Source organism: Heptranchias perlo, chromosome 11 (assembly GCF_035084215.1).
Source record: "Heptranchias perlo isolate sHepPer1 chromosome 11, sHepPer1.hap1, whole genome shotgun sequence".
In the NCBI taxonomy this organism is placed as follows: domain Eukaryota; kingdom Metazoa; phylum Chordata; class Chondrichthyes; order Hexanchiformes; family Hexanchidae; genus Heptranchias; species Heptranchias perlo.
The window spans coordinates 54,385,314-54,402,984 of record NC_090335.1 but is presented as its reverse complement, the minus strand read 5'-3'; the positions used below and the strand labels follow the sequence as shown (position 1 = coordinate 54,402,984).

The window sequence follows — 17,671 nt, the reverse complement described above, 5'->3', positions numbered from 1 at the left end:
TCTGATTGGAGAGATTCAAACAAGGAGTTATGGTAAAGATGGGTACTGATTTGGGAGGTAACAATACATTCAAGGAAAGGGAAGTTGGAGATGAGGCATTAGATTGCAAGCACAGAGTGAGGGTGGGTTTTTTGAGGAGGGGTGTGATGACTGTGGTTTTGAAAGGGAGGGGGAGAGTACTTGAGGATAGGGAACCATTTACAATGCCAGCTAGCATGGGGGCCAGGATGGTAAGGGTGAAGTAAGATACAGTTCTAAACAGAGCACCAGAAATACCTGCAAAACCACTAACAAAGATCTTGCAAGGTCTGTGCTGACAGAAATGTAATGAACTTGGGCTCATAGAAGCTTGATACTGGTATACACTTGAAGTCAGACTCAAAGCATATGCCTAACGTTATTACATTTTTGTCAGAACAAAATGTGTTTTTTAACCTGGTTCAAATGGAAAATGAAGCTTTCCACCAACATCCTTAAAATTGATGTTTCAGTGATTTCTTTAATGTGGCTGTCTGGTGGAGTGACCTATGGTTGGTAGGTTCTGGGTTGGTCGGCTCCTTGTGTATATTGTTGAACAATTCTGTTGCTGAACACTTTGGCTAGTACAGGTTTTCGTGTGCCGGATAGATCAGGCAGGAGGATCCAGTGTATAACACAATAAAATATGAAGAGCAACATTGTGGAAGATTGAATTTCTGTCTATGACAAGACAGGAGTCTTACAGCAAGGACATGTTTATTTTTATTTAATTTAGGGAGACTTGCTCTCAGTATTTAAGTGCAGACGGTGCTCACTTTTTCTGGAACACTATCCACTATGATGGCAGATGTGGTCAGAGCAACTGCTTTTGTGCCATTCCTGAGACCTATTCAGAGTCAGCTAAATGTGTATATTTACACCTGGTCACTGCCACTACTGCTGTCACCACCACCACCTCCTTCATAAATTCTACAAAAAAAGTTAGCAGATATACTGTCCTTGTACTGAAAGTGACCAGTGTGCCAACACTGATTGAAGTAGTGTAAGGCATACCTGTACCTTCATTTTCCATTAGTTGGAGCAGATTATGGGATTACAATGTATCCTGTTGGCATCAGGTACCCATTTGGTGAAAGCCAGCATTTTTTTTTATATTTTTATTTTTTTTAGGATCATCTCCATCTCAGAAAATAGTCAGCAAGTTTAAGCACCAAAAGGAGACGCATCATTTAACTGATAAAGGTACTAATAAAGGTTGATTTTGCTATTTAGTATTTTTTTGATGGGGAGAGGGGGTAAGGGAAGAGGTCGCCTCCGCTCGAATCCTTTCAGAGGTTTTGCATTGTCAAGCTTCCATGTAAGAGCTGTAACTACAGATGTGCACATAACGAAGCATGGACGGAAATATCACATAAAACTTTTTAATTGTTCACAGAGGATGTTACATACACCAAAGCATGTATGTAAAATTGTCTCTAATGACTGAAGTGCACCTGTGAGACTTGTATATTGTGACATAACAGTCTGCTGGAATATAATTAAACCCATGGTAATCATATCTGGCTAATCTCTTCAAATTACAATGATCATAAATTACAATAACTATGGAACAGGTTACACTAACTTTGAAGTGGATCAGTCAGTAAATGGATTACTGCAATAAAATTTTTTTTTTGCAACCTGTTACATCAGCATACCTAACAAATTGCCCTGGTCTAATCATGGGCCACTAATTGAGACTAAGGGGGAAAAATTCGATAGGGCCTATTATTGGGCATAGGTAGCATGATCTGCTATTAACCCACGCCAATGGCCCCTGCACAGGTAGGACGAGAACTTCATCCTGCCTCAGTACTCTCCTGCAAGCTGCGTTCAAATTCGTCGATTCAATGCAATTCACACTTCCCACCAGCAGCTGGAGCCCCAGTCTCTTAAAGGGAGGATGTCTCTTAAAATCTCTTAAAGGTAGACAGTACCTGTTATTGACTAATAATAACAGTCTGCACGGAGTCTGAGCGGAGATCAGATATCATACACGTAAAACACAGATGCAGGTCCCGTCCCTATGTTTGCACACTGATGAATTATATTAAAACATTGAATAAAGGTTGTGCACTACTAAATATCACATCCTCCAATCTGCATGTCAGACCTCACCATCAGTACTCAACTCTTCCAATCAAATGCTTCCTCTCACCCTTACACATTGCCACTGTTACAAGCCACCCACCCACAATTTACAGGCCACATACACTGGCAGCTATCACTGACAGGCACATCACCCAGACACACGTCCCGCTTTCTTGCAGGAGAAGGTGGCGCATATCAGGAGGTAGCAAGTGGCAGTGGCATTTGGCCACTCGAGCCTGTTCTGCCATTCAATGAGATCATGGCAGACCTGTGACCTAACTCCACATACCCGCCTTAGCCCCATATCCCTTAATACCCATGGTTCACAGAAATTTCAGATTTAGAATTCACAATTGCCATTTGCAGAAGAGCGTTCCAAACTTCTCCCACCCTTTGCGTGTAGAAGCGTTTCCCAAATTCACTCCTGCACGTCCTGGCTCTAAGTGTTAGACTATGTCCCCGCGTCTTAGTATTCAAGTATAGGAGACCTCTAAAACAGTTACAAATGTCTCTGCAGCCAGAAGCAATAATCCAGCCACTAACCTGTAAATCCTGCATGGTACCTTTAAATAGCGCTGGTGGGGGTCCTCCAGGCACACTCAGACACATTCAGGTGGTCGGGGTTAAGACTGTGCGTTGGGTTGAGCGTTAAATACCAAAATGGTGTCTTTCACTTTAAATCAGCATTGCAGACTGATTGTAACCATTTTCTCCTTACTTTATATGCAGCTGGCGTTCGGTATTTGCGCATGCGCTAACTCCTATACCAAGATGGCGTCCAGCGCACATCAGGCTGGAAACGTGCTTGCGCAGCCAAGACGCCATCTTGTGCCGATCCTATTGCAAAAATACACGTTTCATTTCTATTAGAGACAAACCACCAAATGTCTTCAATAATGTCTCAGCCTCCAGTTAGAATAGCCATTAATAGTTTCTAATATTCAGTTAAATTCAATAAGAGCATCATTAATTTTCCATAAAGCAGCATTGCAAATCTTTATACCGCAGTTCATTTAATTATTCAGCAACTCATTCTAACAAACAATATAAAGCACTGAATAAAGCCTTATGTATAAAAGTGATCACATTTTTACTGTTCAGAAATTTGGAATGTACTGTGCTAAGTATTATGTTAAAAAACCTATTTAAGTTTTAAATTTGGCTTTAGAAATTGTTATACATATAGGAAGGCATTAGGTACAACACAAGTTCTAAACATCCAGCCAGTTAAGTGCTTATCTACAATCAATTGTACCAAGGCCACTGATATTGCATACACTGTATATGGCTTCCCTTCAAATTCAAAAGATTTCCTGGATGTAACAATCCTTTGTTTTTGGCATATGTTTGTGTCATATAGAATGAATTTTGAAGGATTTTAATATCGGCCTGGAAGCTAGGAAAAAGAATTCTACAAATTCCTGGCTTCCCATCTCGATATTTTACGGTGATGTCATTGGATAGTGAGGTTACACATGCAAAACATTTATACAATGGACTGAATTTCCTGTTAATGTGTACATAATGTATACTTTTTAGATCAAATAGTTTCTTCTGTTGGAGACACTAAGTAAAGATTATTAGCAATATAGACCACTTTCATTTGTTCAAAGTACTCTAAATAAATGGTAAACTGACAGAGTTAGATCAAGTGAGGGAGACACAACTGATTAGGAATCTTTGGGCGTTGGTGGTGGTGTGTTGGTAATTCAACTTATTTGTTTCTCATATTTCAGCCATAGCACCACAAGATACAAACAATGAGGAACATGCGGAGAAGGTGGACCATGCACCATCAGTTCCAAGCAGCCCGCTAACAGCAGTGACACAAGAACCCCTTGTTGGCAGCCAAAAGCGCAAGGCCAGAAAAACGAAAATAACACACTTAATACGAACAGCTGATGGCCGATTGTCACCTGCAGGGGGTGAGTACACATCATGCGTGTGTGTTCTTATAAAAGTGGACAGTGATACTCCTAGAGACTGGACTTCCATGATCTTGATGTCTGGTAAACAGTTGAATGGGAATTTTGGTTCGTAATAAATTTATTTACTATCCTTTTATTCTACCAGATCACTATACACAAAGCACACCAGAAACCTCCATTAGTAGTGAAGTTACTGTATTAATTTTGGATCTGATTAAAACCTATGATACCAACTTCCATTTGGAACCATATTTTAATTTTCTGTAAAATATTCAAATTAATTTTGATTGGATCTTTTCTGTGTGTTTGTGTGCAGGAGTGCATTACACATACATTACATGTAGGCTTTGAGTATACTTAGCTGTTGATCTCAAATCAGTAGCTACAGTATTGATTCACAAATGCAGCACCTTATTTGTTTATTTTTTTTATTTGTTCTTGTGATGTGGATGACACTGGCAAGGCTGCATTTATTGCCCATCCCAAGTTGCCCTGACAAGGTGGTGATGGACTTTCCTTTAGTGATTTGTTTGTACAATTGAATAGCTTGATGCCACTTGAGAGGGCATTAAGAGTCAATTAAGTAGTGTGGACTCGACTTATGTAGGTCAGACTGGATAGTGGTGGCAGGTGCCCTTCCCTGAAGGACATTAATGAAGCAGTAGGAATTTTACAACAATCTGGCAGCTGTCAAGGTCATTTGTTCTGGTGCTAGCCAATAAATTACCAGATTGGAATCTCTGGGTGGCTAGTCCAGTACCATAAAGACTGCACCCAGTATCTGACAGGAATGGATAAGAGAGAACTTTGCCTATGTGTGTTTATGCGTATGTGTTACACATACATGCAGAGCTCTGTTCCCAACCGGTAAATTTTTAAACGTATTGAGAGCCCAGGCAAGCGCACTTAATTTCTCAAAACATTTAATAAGCCCTGTTTAAGTTTATAAATGCCCAGGAGGTCTCCCAAAAGGGTCTTATACAAAGTGCTCTAGAGTCAGGTTGGAGTGGAATTCCATGGAAACAGCAACAGAAGGTAGAACTATAACTGCACCTTAAGTGTACCAACTTCTCCCTATACCTAGTAACTCTTAAGATGGTTCCACAATATTTTTTGATGGTAATTAGTCCTCTATCTTCAAGTGGTAGGACAAAGGTTTGTGCCCACGATTCGTCTCATAGTGAGTTCCTGATCTCGTGTATAAGTAGTAATGAGAAGTGAGGCAGTTGCCCACAAGAATAGATAATGAGCAGGCCAAGTCACCCGGTCTCCTTGCATGTATCGTGTGGCCTAATGGCTCGCTACACCGTACCATTGGCAGAGACCTTAAGCCAGGTCTACCCTCAGTCAAAGATGGATGCATGGAGTGGAATAACTTAATAAAGCAATGAAAGTAATTTATTTTTAAATGTACTGACATTTTAATGTATTTTTCCCTTTCAATAATCCCTACCTCAAAATTGCTTTTTAATTTCTGCAGATCTAACAAAGGAGAAGATGCCATGTAAGCAGGAGAAGAAAAAACAGCCACTAAAGACAGACACTTTTGTTAGTGGAGTCAACTACAGTAGCTCAGAAACTGAGCAGGCGTCCAGTATTTCACCAGACGTGCAAACTGCATCTGCTATCCCAGCATTCTTCAGTTTAGCTGCGTTGGCAGAGGTTGCAGCAATGGAGAATGCGCACAGGTGAGTTGACTAATAAGTTACTGGTACTTTATAAAAGAGTACTTGGTGAGTAACTGCAGAATAGTTGTTTTAATTTTAGGAAGAGGAATTGCTCACAAATTATGAAGATTATACTAATAAATTGGACAAGAACTAGGTTCCATGGTAAAACCATTCAATTCTTTACTATAACACAAGTTGTTTTTAAAATAAAACTAGTTAATCACACTGGTCCTCGGTTAATTTTTTTAAAAAATGACAATGTATTGTACTATATTTAGTGCTATTTCTTTGGTTACCTGCCCATACTATGGAGTGGATTTTTCTAGCCTCCCTCTCTGACTGGTGCTGGACAGGAGCACAGTACCCAAAGTGCACAGGAGCACTGATGTTTCCTCAACCGGGCACAGCTTTAAATATTTTGGAGGTGGTGGAGAAAATTGAAGTGCCAACTTACCATCCAGTCTTTGGCTTGCTCATAGGACCTTTTGAGATCCTCTGGTTTGTGGGGTCCAGGGGAAGGCCAAAGCGCCAGGTTTCACTGGGCACCCATGTTCCAAGAAAAAAAGGCAGGAGGCCAGGATCATCCCTTCCTGCTTGCCCAGCTCCATGCACCTCACCTCCCCCCCCCCCCCCCCCACTTCCAAGAAATCCTACAAATCTGAAGGCAGCGTGAAGAGGACAGAGATCCAATAAAATAGGATTCCTTTGACTTTTGGGCCTAAAGAAATGGGTGTTCCCTGGGAGCAAAGGTCATAAAACTGCCCCCTATATCTACAGTATATTACAAATCTGGCATCTGTGAGTACTTCCTGTCAATTTTTTCCGTTATTATTTTTCTTCTCTGCTTCCCAAATTGTCATAAGTTTTGCTGCTTCAGGAATAAAAATAGGAAATCAAAGTGTTATATAATACCAGTCTATGTGGAGGGACCAGAGAACTTGAAATTGTTCTTCTTAGAGCAGAGAAGGTTAAGGGAAGGTGTGCAAAATTATGAGGAAGTAAATAAGGTGAAACTGTTTCCACTGGCAGGAGGGGTTGGTAAAAAGAGGGCACATGTTTAAATAATTAGCAAATGAACCAGAGGGGAGATGAGGAGCAATTTTTAGATGCAGCGAGTTATGATCTGCAATGCATTGCCTGAAAGGGTGGAGGGCACAGATTCAATAGTAACTTTCAAAAGGGAATTGGATATATGCAGGGCAATGGGGAAAGAGCAGGGGAGTGGGACGAATTGGATAGCTCTTTCAAAGAGCTGGCACAGACATGATTAGCTGAATGGCCTCCTTCTGTGCTGTAAGATTCTATGATGTATGATAAAAATGGGGACAGAATGAATGAGTGACAGTCCTGTTCAAGCCAGGCTATTTTTGCATATCTGTCTCTGTATATGCAGTGTTTGTTTGTTTGCACCATCTAGTGGTATGGTTTGGGTACTTCACTGCAAATTCAATCTGATTTTATTTGAATACAGAAAGCTTGTCAGTAGATACACCACTACAAAGTGCAAGTCCCCAGGAAAATCTGGACTTTAAAGTTCTGACAGTGAAGCTATCTTGTTTGTCAGTGTCTGTATCTGTTGTATTGATTCTCATTGTTTCTTTCATCTGCAGAGGTCAGCGTGCAGTTTCTCTGAACCATGATGGACAGCCCAAGGAAATGGCACAAACCCCAGTACTTATCTCCTGTGCAGACCAATAATGCATTATTACTTTGTATCCCTACAAAGTCTGAAACACAGGAGATGGGTCAGTATGACCTGATACTGACTGCATTGTGGGAGTCTCACCTTCCATGGCTGGGTTCCTCACAGAACAGCTGGGAGACACTGGCTCAGCAGAGCCCCACAGACAGGCTCAGAATTTGAGCATCAAACATTCACGAATGGGGCTAAACCAGTTTCTTCAGCTTTTGCTCCCTATCTGAAGACAACCTGGTTTTTTTAAACAAAAATAGCTGTTACACAGAACAACTGCCCATGAAACCTACTGGCAATTCTTGCAGCTACACGCTACGTGATCAGAGTGTGAGCTACTCGAGTTTCCTGCAACTTCTAGCTTTTCTCAAGTAACACTGATGCACTGTGCTAGTAACTAGATATTGTCAATCTCTCTCTTTTTCCTTTTTTTAAAAAAAGCATATTATGATTTGAGTTTCACAGAAACTGTTTAATCATGAACTTCTGCCTGATCACTCAAATGATGTGGCAAGAAAAAATATTATTGAAGATTCTTTACATTGGCCCATTGCATTAAGAAATTTTATTTCACCAGCACCGTTATTTAGTTGAAAACTTCTCTTAATCTGTAGTTGAGTTTAATAGCACAATCTGCCTCTGTACAGATGGTACCATTTTTTTTGTTATACACACACAATCATTTTGCTTGTTTTTGTTTTCCATAATGACTTAATGCCTATTGTTTTTGCTTTCTCTTGCTAAACCTCACTGACCCTGCATTGGGCCAGTTTACTGGACGTGACTGTTTTCCAATATACTGTTAAGATGTGTAAAGTAATTTGCTTATTTTTTAAGCAATTAGGCACTAATAGTGGCAGAAATCCTGCAAAGCTTTTTAGGTCCCAACTGTTGCACTGCTGTGTTTTTTACAGTGAATGATTATTATGATGGTTGTAGGGTTACTAATTCAGCAAATTACAGAGGAGATATTCAGGTTTTATTTCAGGTTGCAGAAGTATATCAGCACAAAGAAAAAAAAAGTCTTCTGTCAGACCAACAGCTAGAATTACTGATGTTTAGTACTGCTTAGCTTGAATGCAAAGTATTTTTCTTCCCATATCGGTTGAAGATCATGTTACCAGAATGGAAAACAACTGGGGACTGTAAAGGAGGTTTTAAGGCAGTTGCACAAATCTGAGGAGTAGTAAAGTAATCAGCACTCACTCAAACTCAGTTCTTAAGCTGTTCAGTGAAGTCACAGTAATACAACACCAGTTGTTGTCTGCATTATGGTTGTTAGTTCAACATTCTTGACACCAACAAACATCAGATATGGATTGTGTAAGAGCATGTCTAATTTTCGGGAAACCTGCAGGGTTATTCAGTGTACTGTATGTATTATATCCATTTTTTATAAGCAGCACAGAAAGGAATAGTACATTTCAGAGATGTTTTGTTCTTTTAGAAGATTGTGACTGGAATTTGCAATAAAAAGCTGTTAACTACAATGAATTGGCACAGTTATAATGGAATATGTATTAGTTGCTCCTGTTTAAACTAAACAAAATTAGCTGATACACTATATATCTTGCAGCCTGGATAAATACGTGTTAAACCTAAGCATGGTCTGACTTCAAGAATAAGTTATCAACATATTCTTATTCAGTAGAAGTCCTGATCTAAGTATAATATTTCTTGGTAAATTGGTCATACTCATAGCAGGTTTCATTTGTAATGTTAAACATTTGACAACCATATTCAACTTCTAAGAACAAGCGGCTTCATAATAAAGATTGGTGGCCAAAAAAATGGAATTAGTGAATCCAGAAGGGTGCATGTGACAGTGGTTTTGAGAAATACACTTATTTGTGGTTTTCAAGATATACAAGCACTCTTCTTTAATGCAACATCTATGATGACAGTTATAGATTCATTCAAAACGCCTAACTTTGAATTCCAGCCTTCAATGTCGGCTTAATTTGCTTTTTCACCCTCAGTGGATGAGCTTGACTTGGCCTCAGCTGAGCCACCAGATGGACACTTTGAAGATATGTAGTGTTTGCCCCAAAGAATAAGAAAATACAAATAGTATGGTGGAAATATTAATCATATAAAGGATTTTTTAAACCGACATAAAATAGGTTTCCATTGTGACTTGGTAGATAAATGAATCACCTGATGTGATGCCAGGTGGTACAAACCATCAAGATCCCAGTTTTGATTTGTGATCTTGTACTGCATCAATTAATTTCACTGGTGGTCCTTCATTTGTCCTCAGCACCGCAGAGAAGATCAGCCAGGGTTCCTGGTTTTCCAGTAACCCCACCCCTGCTGAAAATGTATACATGTGGGTACCAGGTGAAGATCGAATTGAGCTCAACTGTGCTGGCTCCACAGTCAAATAGCCCATCGGCATTCGCATAAAGAATTATCACGGGGTAGGGGTGGGGAGGAGGGAATAATAGGGCTGTAGGCATATAAAGAACCATACATCAGCATAAATTATTACCTTCAGGAGAAAAAGAGCATGGAGAAAAATGTGGAGGAAAGTAAATTGGCAGAAGTATGCAGAACACACAAAGCTGGATAGACCTATCTGCACGATTTCAAATTAGGTAAACATCTATTTCAGTGGCTTAGGAAAGTTCTACTAATAGGGTTTGCACCTTTTTATTATTGGAAACTTGCAACCTAATACAGGTTTCACTGCCATTTTGTGCCAGTTTATAGTTCCTACTTCTGCTTTTGATACAGTAAAGTGGAGCAAATAAAACTATCAGCTAGATCCAAACACTGTCCAGGCTGGTAGAACTGATGCATTCAACTCCCTGAATCTCCAGACATCAATCAGAGAGCTAACCTGCCAAGTTCTTTGACAAAATGAGGTATAGTTTTGGCTGGGAATGTGCAAACCCGAGAGTGACATAAGGGACCAGCCCTTCTACATCATTATCACTGGGAAAGGTGGGTGAACTTACCCCCCTGCCCCTCCAAATTGGTTCCTTACTCAATTCACCTGTTTAAAACTCCTATTCAGGTCTCAGTACCAAAATAGGTACTTGGACCTTGAGAAAGCTGGGGCTGCATTGATGGTATGCTTTATTTTGAAGTTTTAACCTGCACTGCTGGCTACCAGGAAATGGGTACACTTGTCTCAACAAAAAAGTGTGAACATGTACACCAAAAATCCTTTCCCTAACTTGCATCTGAAGTTCACCATTAATTTATCCAGCAACTGATGCTGTAGAGCACAATTATAATTGGAAACAAAATCACTGTTTTCATTTACAAGAGGATTCTGAAATTTGCTGTTTACACTTGCTGGACTGTAAGATTAATATTGAATTGATTAAAGTTAGTTAAAGGGGCAATCAGGGTCTAAACTAAACTTAAGCAAAAAATGGCATTTGCTCATTAAATAAAAGTGGCATATTGTAACTTTTATAGCCATAACCTTTGTAGAATTAGTTGGAGTAAGTCTGCATTGTACTCAACTTCTGGAAGATTCTAGATGGGTAGGACAGTTTCTCAATTGATTTGGGGTTTGCACATCTCTTTCACTGGCTTAACAAGTAAAAGCTGCAACAGCCCATCCTGGTAACATGATCGATCCTTTTGTGACTGTTTTATACAATATTTCATTTACTCTCTGTCACTCTAGCTGTTATGAACATTTTGTTAAAGTTTTGTGCAATTGTCATTGTTTGCTTGTCATTAGAAATAATGTCTTTTCCTCGTAGTAGAAACCAGCTTTTGCCCAAAGTCTAGCTAATATTTAAAAATGGAAAAAAGTACACAAAAGTTACTGTATTTAAATGTTCATAATGCTTTTTCACAAAAGTTGAGAATGAGAAAAATGTCTACTTTTTATGCCTGACCAAGTAGAATACAATTCATTGTATTTTTGCATTTATTTTGTTTCCTTTACCATTAAGTGACATTTCCATGACATTGATAGGTGGGATATGGAGTTTAACTATGATCTTTTTTTGATTTATAACAAGAGTGTGACTATTTTGAAGTATAGCTTATTGCACTTGATATCACTTTTTTTTAACATGTGAAAGACCCCAAGATTTGGTCACCAACATAGATATGTGTGAGTTCTTAAAAGCAGTAATGTAACATGTATCAGCTATCCTGGTGCTTATTATGGGAGTGTGCCCATTTGCTTACACCGAAGAGCGTTAACATTCACGGATGAGAGTGGACAACACGGAGAATTGATAATTCATACATATATACTACTGTTTCTGTTTTCACTACTATAAATTGTGTCAGAAGCAGCGAGAACAGCAAGAGTTACCACAGAGTGAATTTACTATTCTTTCTATTGTTATGTGGAAATGGACAGGAAGATGGGCATTGTTGTGTTTCAGGAATGACTCACTATTTATTTTCCTTTTTCAAAACGTTAGCAGACTCTAAAATTTTGACCTTGCACACATTTGAATGGATACAGAAATTTCCTCGAGGCTTCTCCTTCTCCGACACTATAACTTAGGCGGAAGTTTGATAGAAATCTTGTGTACGTGTGTACACAAGGTTCCGCCAAAAAGCAGAAACCCCGAAGAAATTCCGACAATGGAAATTTAACAAACAGGAGATTAACCTTTTGGCCACTAAACGTTCACTACCGTTTTCAAAAAGTATAATTTTGATCTTATGGCATTTGGTTTATTTAATTATTAATGTTGAATATTACAGTTGGACAAAGTTAAGTATCCATGGAGCATTTATAGATTAGGATTGTTGAACTATACAACCAGACATTATTTTGATGCAAAAATGCATGCCATATCATTAAGGGTTAAGCTAATAGGTGGATGCAAAGGTTATTACTACAGGGGAAAAAATCCTATTGTAATATCCCTGTTAAATGTGTGGAAATAATAATGGTTTTGCAAGACTTCTAAATTGTTCCACCCACTGGTGTTGCTGAGATTGATAGTGTTACTAACCCAATACAATGGCCCATGGATCTGCATTTGACACCCGGTATTTCATGTTACACTATTAGTTATAGCAACTGTGTTGAATTTTCACAGAATAAACCAATAAAATGCACTAACTCAAGCATTACAACATATAGTGTAATCTCCTACCATCTAATGAAGAAATTAAATGTCTAACCGTTCATTTACAAATGAAGTATTAGATTAAAGAAAGCAAATTTTATTTAAAACTATAGGAGATATGTTGTTTTTCAAAGGGCTCAGAATATCTGCTTTCACACTCCATCTTTTTAAATACATTGGTTAGAGGTGAAGGAAATTATCAGCAAGATAGTTTTCAAAATTACCCAGTCAGTTGTTATTTTTTGTAAGAATATACTGGGTAATTGTTGAAGGACAATGAAATCAAACTGCAACTGTTGGTGAGATGATGGATGTGATAAAGTACCAGTTTTGATTGTGCCCAACTGCTTATTACTGTTGTAAGTGTCTGATAATTGAGTTGCAAACAGGAAGTTCTTTTTTAAAAGCATTTCCTGTGGTAGAATGAGAATTCTGTCACAATTTGATTTTTTTTTTAATGTAACTTTCTTTAGAGTCATTTGGAAACATTTAAAAACAAATGCCATTTAGGGATGGTTAATGATGCCTGCTGCAGGGAAGTGTTTGCAACAAAAAATCCCATACTACTGTCATATCTTTGCTTGTCAAAAAATGTGAAGTTTAAAGTATTACTGAAGTGGTCACTAATACACACTAACCATAATTGCAAGAGACTTAGTAAAAAAAAAGTTATAATATAAGTTGGTTACCCTATATGAACCCATTTGCTCAAGAATTTCCATTATTTTGTATGGGAATAGTCCAGTCAGTTATAGTCTGATGTATAGAAACGATTAATCTAATCCTTGATGTAAGTGTTTTATTTAAAAAGTTGCATCCAAATAATTTATACTAGTAAATTCTGATTAAGGGTTTTAGTGTTAAGGGTTTTAGTATAACTTTAGTATATAACTGATAATTTACTGTAGCCCCTGAATAAATTGATTACTATTGGTTTTTCCATTCTTGAGTGCAATTGGGTGTGACGGTTCTAAGAATGACATTGTGTGTGTGTGTATTTGGAGTTCTTTCTTCTCTTGTATGGATACAGAAAAGAGGCAAAACAACATAGCAGTCTTAAAGGCGTGACTCCATATCCTACATATGAAGACTGGAAATTTAACTAATTCTGATTGTAAACAGTTATCCCATTTAATTTTGTTTATGAACAAGTTGGCAAGTCACTCAGTTAACGAAAGATTACCTTGGGAACTCTTGTCATATAAATAAATAATTGCTGAGCCGAGAGTTAATAAGTTTGTCATTAAACAATACTCTAAATAATGACCTGAAATAGCAACAAATTATTACTGCCAGGTAATTAGTGTTTCATTCAGACAACTGAACCTGGGATGTTGATTTATACTTTCATTGCGGTTGTGAGAATATGCTTTGCAGATGAAATTTCCTAACTCAGATCTAATGTGCACATTTTTTTTATCGTAGATGTTTATTTTAAATGAAGTTAGAATTTTAACAGAATGGATAATATAACTTGGAAAAAAAGATTTTTTTTTACGTACTATAGTAAGGCATATTTAACAAACTCAAAATGTGCAGTGTATTCTAGGAGACATTTTTATTTGGCCTTAAAAATGTTTAGTAAGGTATTCAACTTTTTTTGGATTGGAATTGGAAACAAAGACAGCTTTGCAAAAGTTAAACTTTTTTATTATGGTGATGTCTTATTTATAATTGCTGCAGTAATACCTTGTAGTTAGAGATCTTTCGTAATAGAATTTTTTACATAGTATTTGATTCTGAACTGAGAAAAAGTTTAATTTTTGGAAAATATAGATTTGGAAGAAAAATAACTCTACTGACCCAGTTGTGTGTACCAGCCAATATGTTTGTGTCATACCCTTTTGGTCACAGGTTCAAATCCTGGCCAAAGCAGCAAGACCAGTAGTAGAGCACCCAAATAACAATAGCGAGGATGTACAGTACTAAAGCATAGCCCACTATTAGAAGCATGGAACGTGGCCTATCATTGGTTGCAGAGAGCTGAGCGATACACCTGTATTTTTGACCAAATGTATGGTGCAGTTACATATTTTATAAATTCAAATTTGTTTTAGGCCAATTATCAAAATGATTCCAGTAGTATATTTTTAAATGGTGGTTCAACAAATAGGCTGAAATATTTAATTTTTTTTGATTGGGGGGGGAAGGGTTTGGAATGGTGTAATGATGTACAATTGATTTTAAATTTAATACCAAAAATGCAGGGATGTTTCCTGATTCACAAGAAGTATTAAAGGAATTATATTTCTTTAGAATAAAAGGCAGATATATGAATACTTAGTTTACAGCAGACAGCCAAAGCCATGTTGACCAGCCTAGAAGACCAACATTAATCTTTGTAAACATGTGAACTGTAACCTATGGGGTTTGGTTATAATACTCTGAGACTGTTTAAAGGAAGACCCCCACTTACTTGTTCCATACCAACAGACAGAGGTTTATACATTCTTCTGATATTTCAGTCATTCTTTGCACTTAAAAAAAAATTGAATTCGCTAATATTTTGAATTAAACAATGTAAATAACACAGCAGAGTGGGAATTTAATGCTTAAAAATTGAATAATCAGATAATTTGAATTAAGCAACTTTGAATTAAGAGTAGACTACATGTAAAAATGTGTTCAGTTTGTAAAAAAGAGGAGCAAAGTTGCACAGCTTAAACTTTACACATCCATAGCATCTGTTGAATGACAGTTTACATGTGCATTACAGTCTTATGTCCATCTGTGATGAAATAAATTAATTATGGGCCCTAAGAAAACTTCAATTAGATTAATTGTTTATTCTGTCATTTTTTTAAAAAAAAGAGTTGTTTGGAGTTGCTCCTTGTGATTTATTAATTAACATCCATTCTATTGTTTTTGTACTGTTCGCATAGTTTTTGATTCCAATTGAAGTCTAGATTGGTGGTCTTGTTTAAACAGTGCTGTTATCATACCATCTTTTGGGTCCTAAATGAAATGTCAACTGCCCAATCTTTACAGATGCATGGAAAGGTATGGAACACTTCCTTTGGACATTCATAGCAAATGAACTTTCATTGATGTAGCTCCCGGAGGCTGGAAAGAACCCACTGGCTCACTTCCATTCTATCTTTTGGGTGTATGGTGCAGGGAACTGGGCCATTGTCCACTAATGATCCAATGGTTTTGATGTTAACACTACATCAGCAACAGGCCAAAATTGTGCAAATGTTCCTCCTTTAATGAGACAAATCACAATCAGCAGTTCTTCAATTCAGTTTTTGGAGGCCTTTGATCCGCGTACTTCAAATTGTTTATATCAGTAAAATGTAAATAGAGTTTCAGATGTGCAAATGTAGCCATTGATACCAAAAGTGTCACTTTGGCAGTGTTTTGGTTGCAAATTATCCATCGACAGTTTGAAAACTAAGGAAGGTGCTGAAACCTCTAATTACCTTAATCAAATTCATGTATCAGACACTTTACAACATCACTTAATTCACCAGAGTAGCCAGATTAGTGACGCAATTACATTGCCCATAAGATGGCTGTTTGTACAGACCCAAAAGTCACAAGCGGAGGGCTGACCAGTATTTTTTTTGATCAGCCCTGGTTCCTATTATACAAACTTGTTTAACAGGTTTCTTAAATTATGTTGTTGTCCCAGTCAACGCACTTCCAAAGAGCTGGCTGTTCAACGACGAGCAATCCTGACATCAAGTGTGAAGTATTGAGATCTACTGCAGTAAGAATTAAGTCTTAAAGGCCCTGTGTCATCTCATGATTTGTTCTGGGTAGACCCACAATGTCTGAAAAGGGCTAATTGTGGTTCCTGTGGCAGTGGCATTTTAAATTACTTGTAGGATCAGTACACTATTAGGCATGCACAGATCAGATGTGACGACGTTAATATTCAGCGACATCATCACGATACTGAAATATTTGCCTTTTCTCTCTTGTTGCAGGCAACAAAGTAGATGACATAGAGCCTTTAGCTGTACAATGTTCAATAGTGTACTACAGTTCAGAACATTAATTGAAAGGGTACATGGTATGATTGAATGTCACCCTCAGTTTAATCTTGCCGAGTGAATGTGGTTGTAAGCTATTTGGTTAAACACACTTATGGTAACTGCTGTAGGTTATCATTTTGATGTTCCTAGAAGAGTAATTTCAGTGAAGCAAAATTCTTGGTGATGTTAGGATATCCCCATTACATGAGAATCAGTTCTTGTTAAACAGAAGGTGCCTGTGTATATAGCTCCTTTGTATTGCTTTGAGCAGAGTCCCTTATATATTTCTTACTAATATGCTCTGTAGAAATTGAATTCAGAAATTTTACTACTGATAATTAAGAGTTTAAAGCCACTAATTATATAAAAGTTGCATAATTTGACAGATGATCATTTTATATTGCGTACTGTTTATTGCCTGTCTGTTTAGTTTTGTGATTGAAACACAGATTTCCTTTTTCCTCTGTTATAATGCTGTATGCTGCTGCAGTGTTATTCTCTATCATTATTTCCTAGCAGGCAATAAAGCATATTGTACAGTATTATAGAAATGAGTGTGATCATTATTTATAACCAAAATTAAATCTTGATTTACAATCAAAGTCAACCCAAAATTAATTCTGACTACTGAATTACTTGTGCAGGACATTAAAAGAACGTGACCTCATTTACCCTCAACTAACTGATTAGTTGATATAACTTCTTATACTTAATGTGTATGTTCTCACTAAGGTAAAGAATGACCATGTTAGTCGGTATACATTTTTCCATTTGCATTCTGTCACAATGTTGAGCACCGGATTGTCTGAGACTCTTCTGGAACGGAGGACGATCTCCTGAGCACTGCTGTTTGCAGCCCAGGAGAAAAGTATTTTGTGTTGGCGGTTCGTGTCTGTGTGCCTCTTTTGACCTTCCTGGCTCAGTTTGTTTGCATATTTACGTTGATCGCCTCTTCCTTTGCGTTCACAGGAATTTAATTAAACCTTCACCTGCAACAGGGCAGTCATGGAGGTGTTCATGTGCTCATGATCACATGATCCGATGTCACGCAATTAGGAACTCCCTAACAGCACTGTGGGAGAACCTTCACCTCACGGACTGCAGCGGTTCAAGGCGGCATACCACCACCTTCTCAAGGGCAATTAGGGATGGGCAATAAATGCTGGCCTCGCTAGTGACGCCCACATCCCATGAATGAATAATAAAAAAAGATAAATGCCATATAATCAAA

The 17,671-nt window shown here is 37.8% G+C and overlaps 1 protein-coding gene across 4 annotated transcripts in view; it reads left to right on the top strand.

Annotated features, from left to right (window-relative positions):
* LOC137327353 (HMG box transcription factor BBX) overlaps positions 1–16,971 on the top strand; it is a 164,834-nt gene extending 147,863 nt beyond the window's left edge. For 3 of the 4 annotated variants that reach the window (XM_067993059.1, XM_067993058.1, XM_067993057.1), the window contains 4 exons: positions 1,150–1,221; positions 3,846–4,034; positions 5,518–5,725; positions 7,318–16,971. In XM_067993059.1, the coding sequence (XP_067849160.1) occupies positions 1,150–1,221; positions 3,846–4,034; positions 5,518–5,725; positions 7,318–7,405 (557 nt within the window). In that variant the 3' untranslated portion in view covers positions 7,406–16,971. The remainder of the gene's footprint in view (positions 1–1,149; positions 1,222–3,845; positions 4,035–5,517; positions 5,726–7,317) is intronic. The other variant, XM_067993061.1, reaches the window with a different exon arrangement.
* The last annotated feature ends 700 nt before the right edge of the window (positions 16,972–17,671 follow it).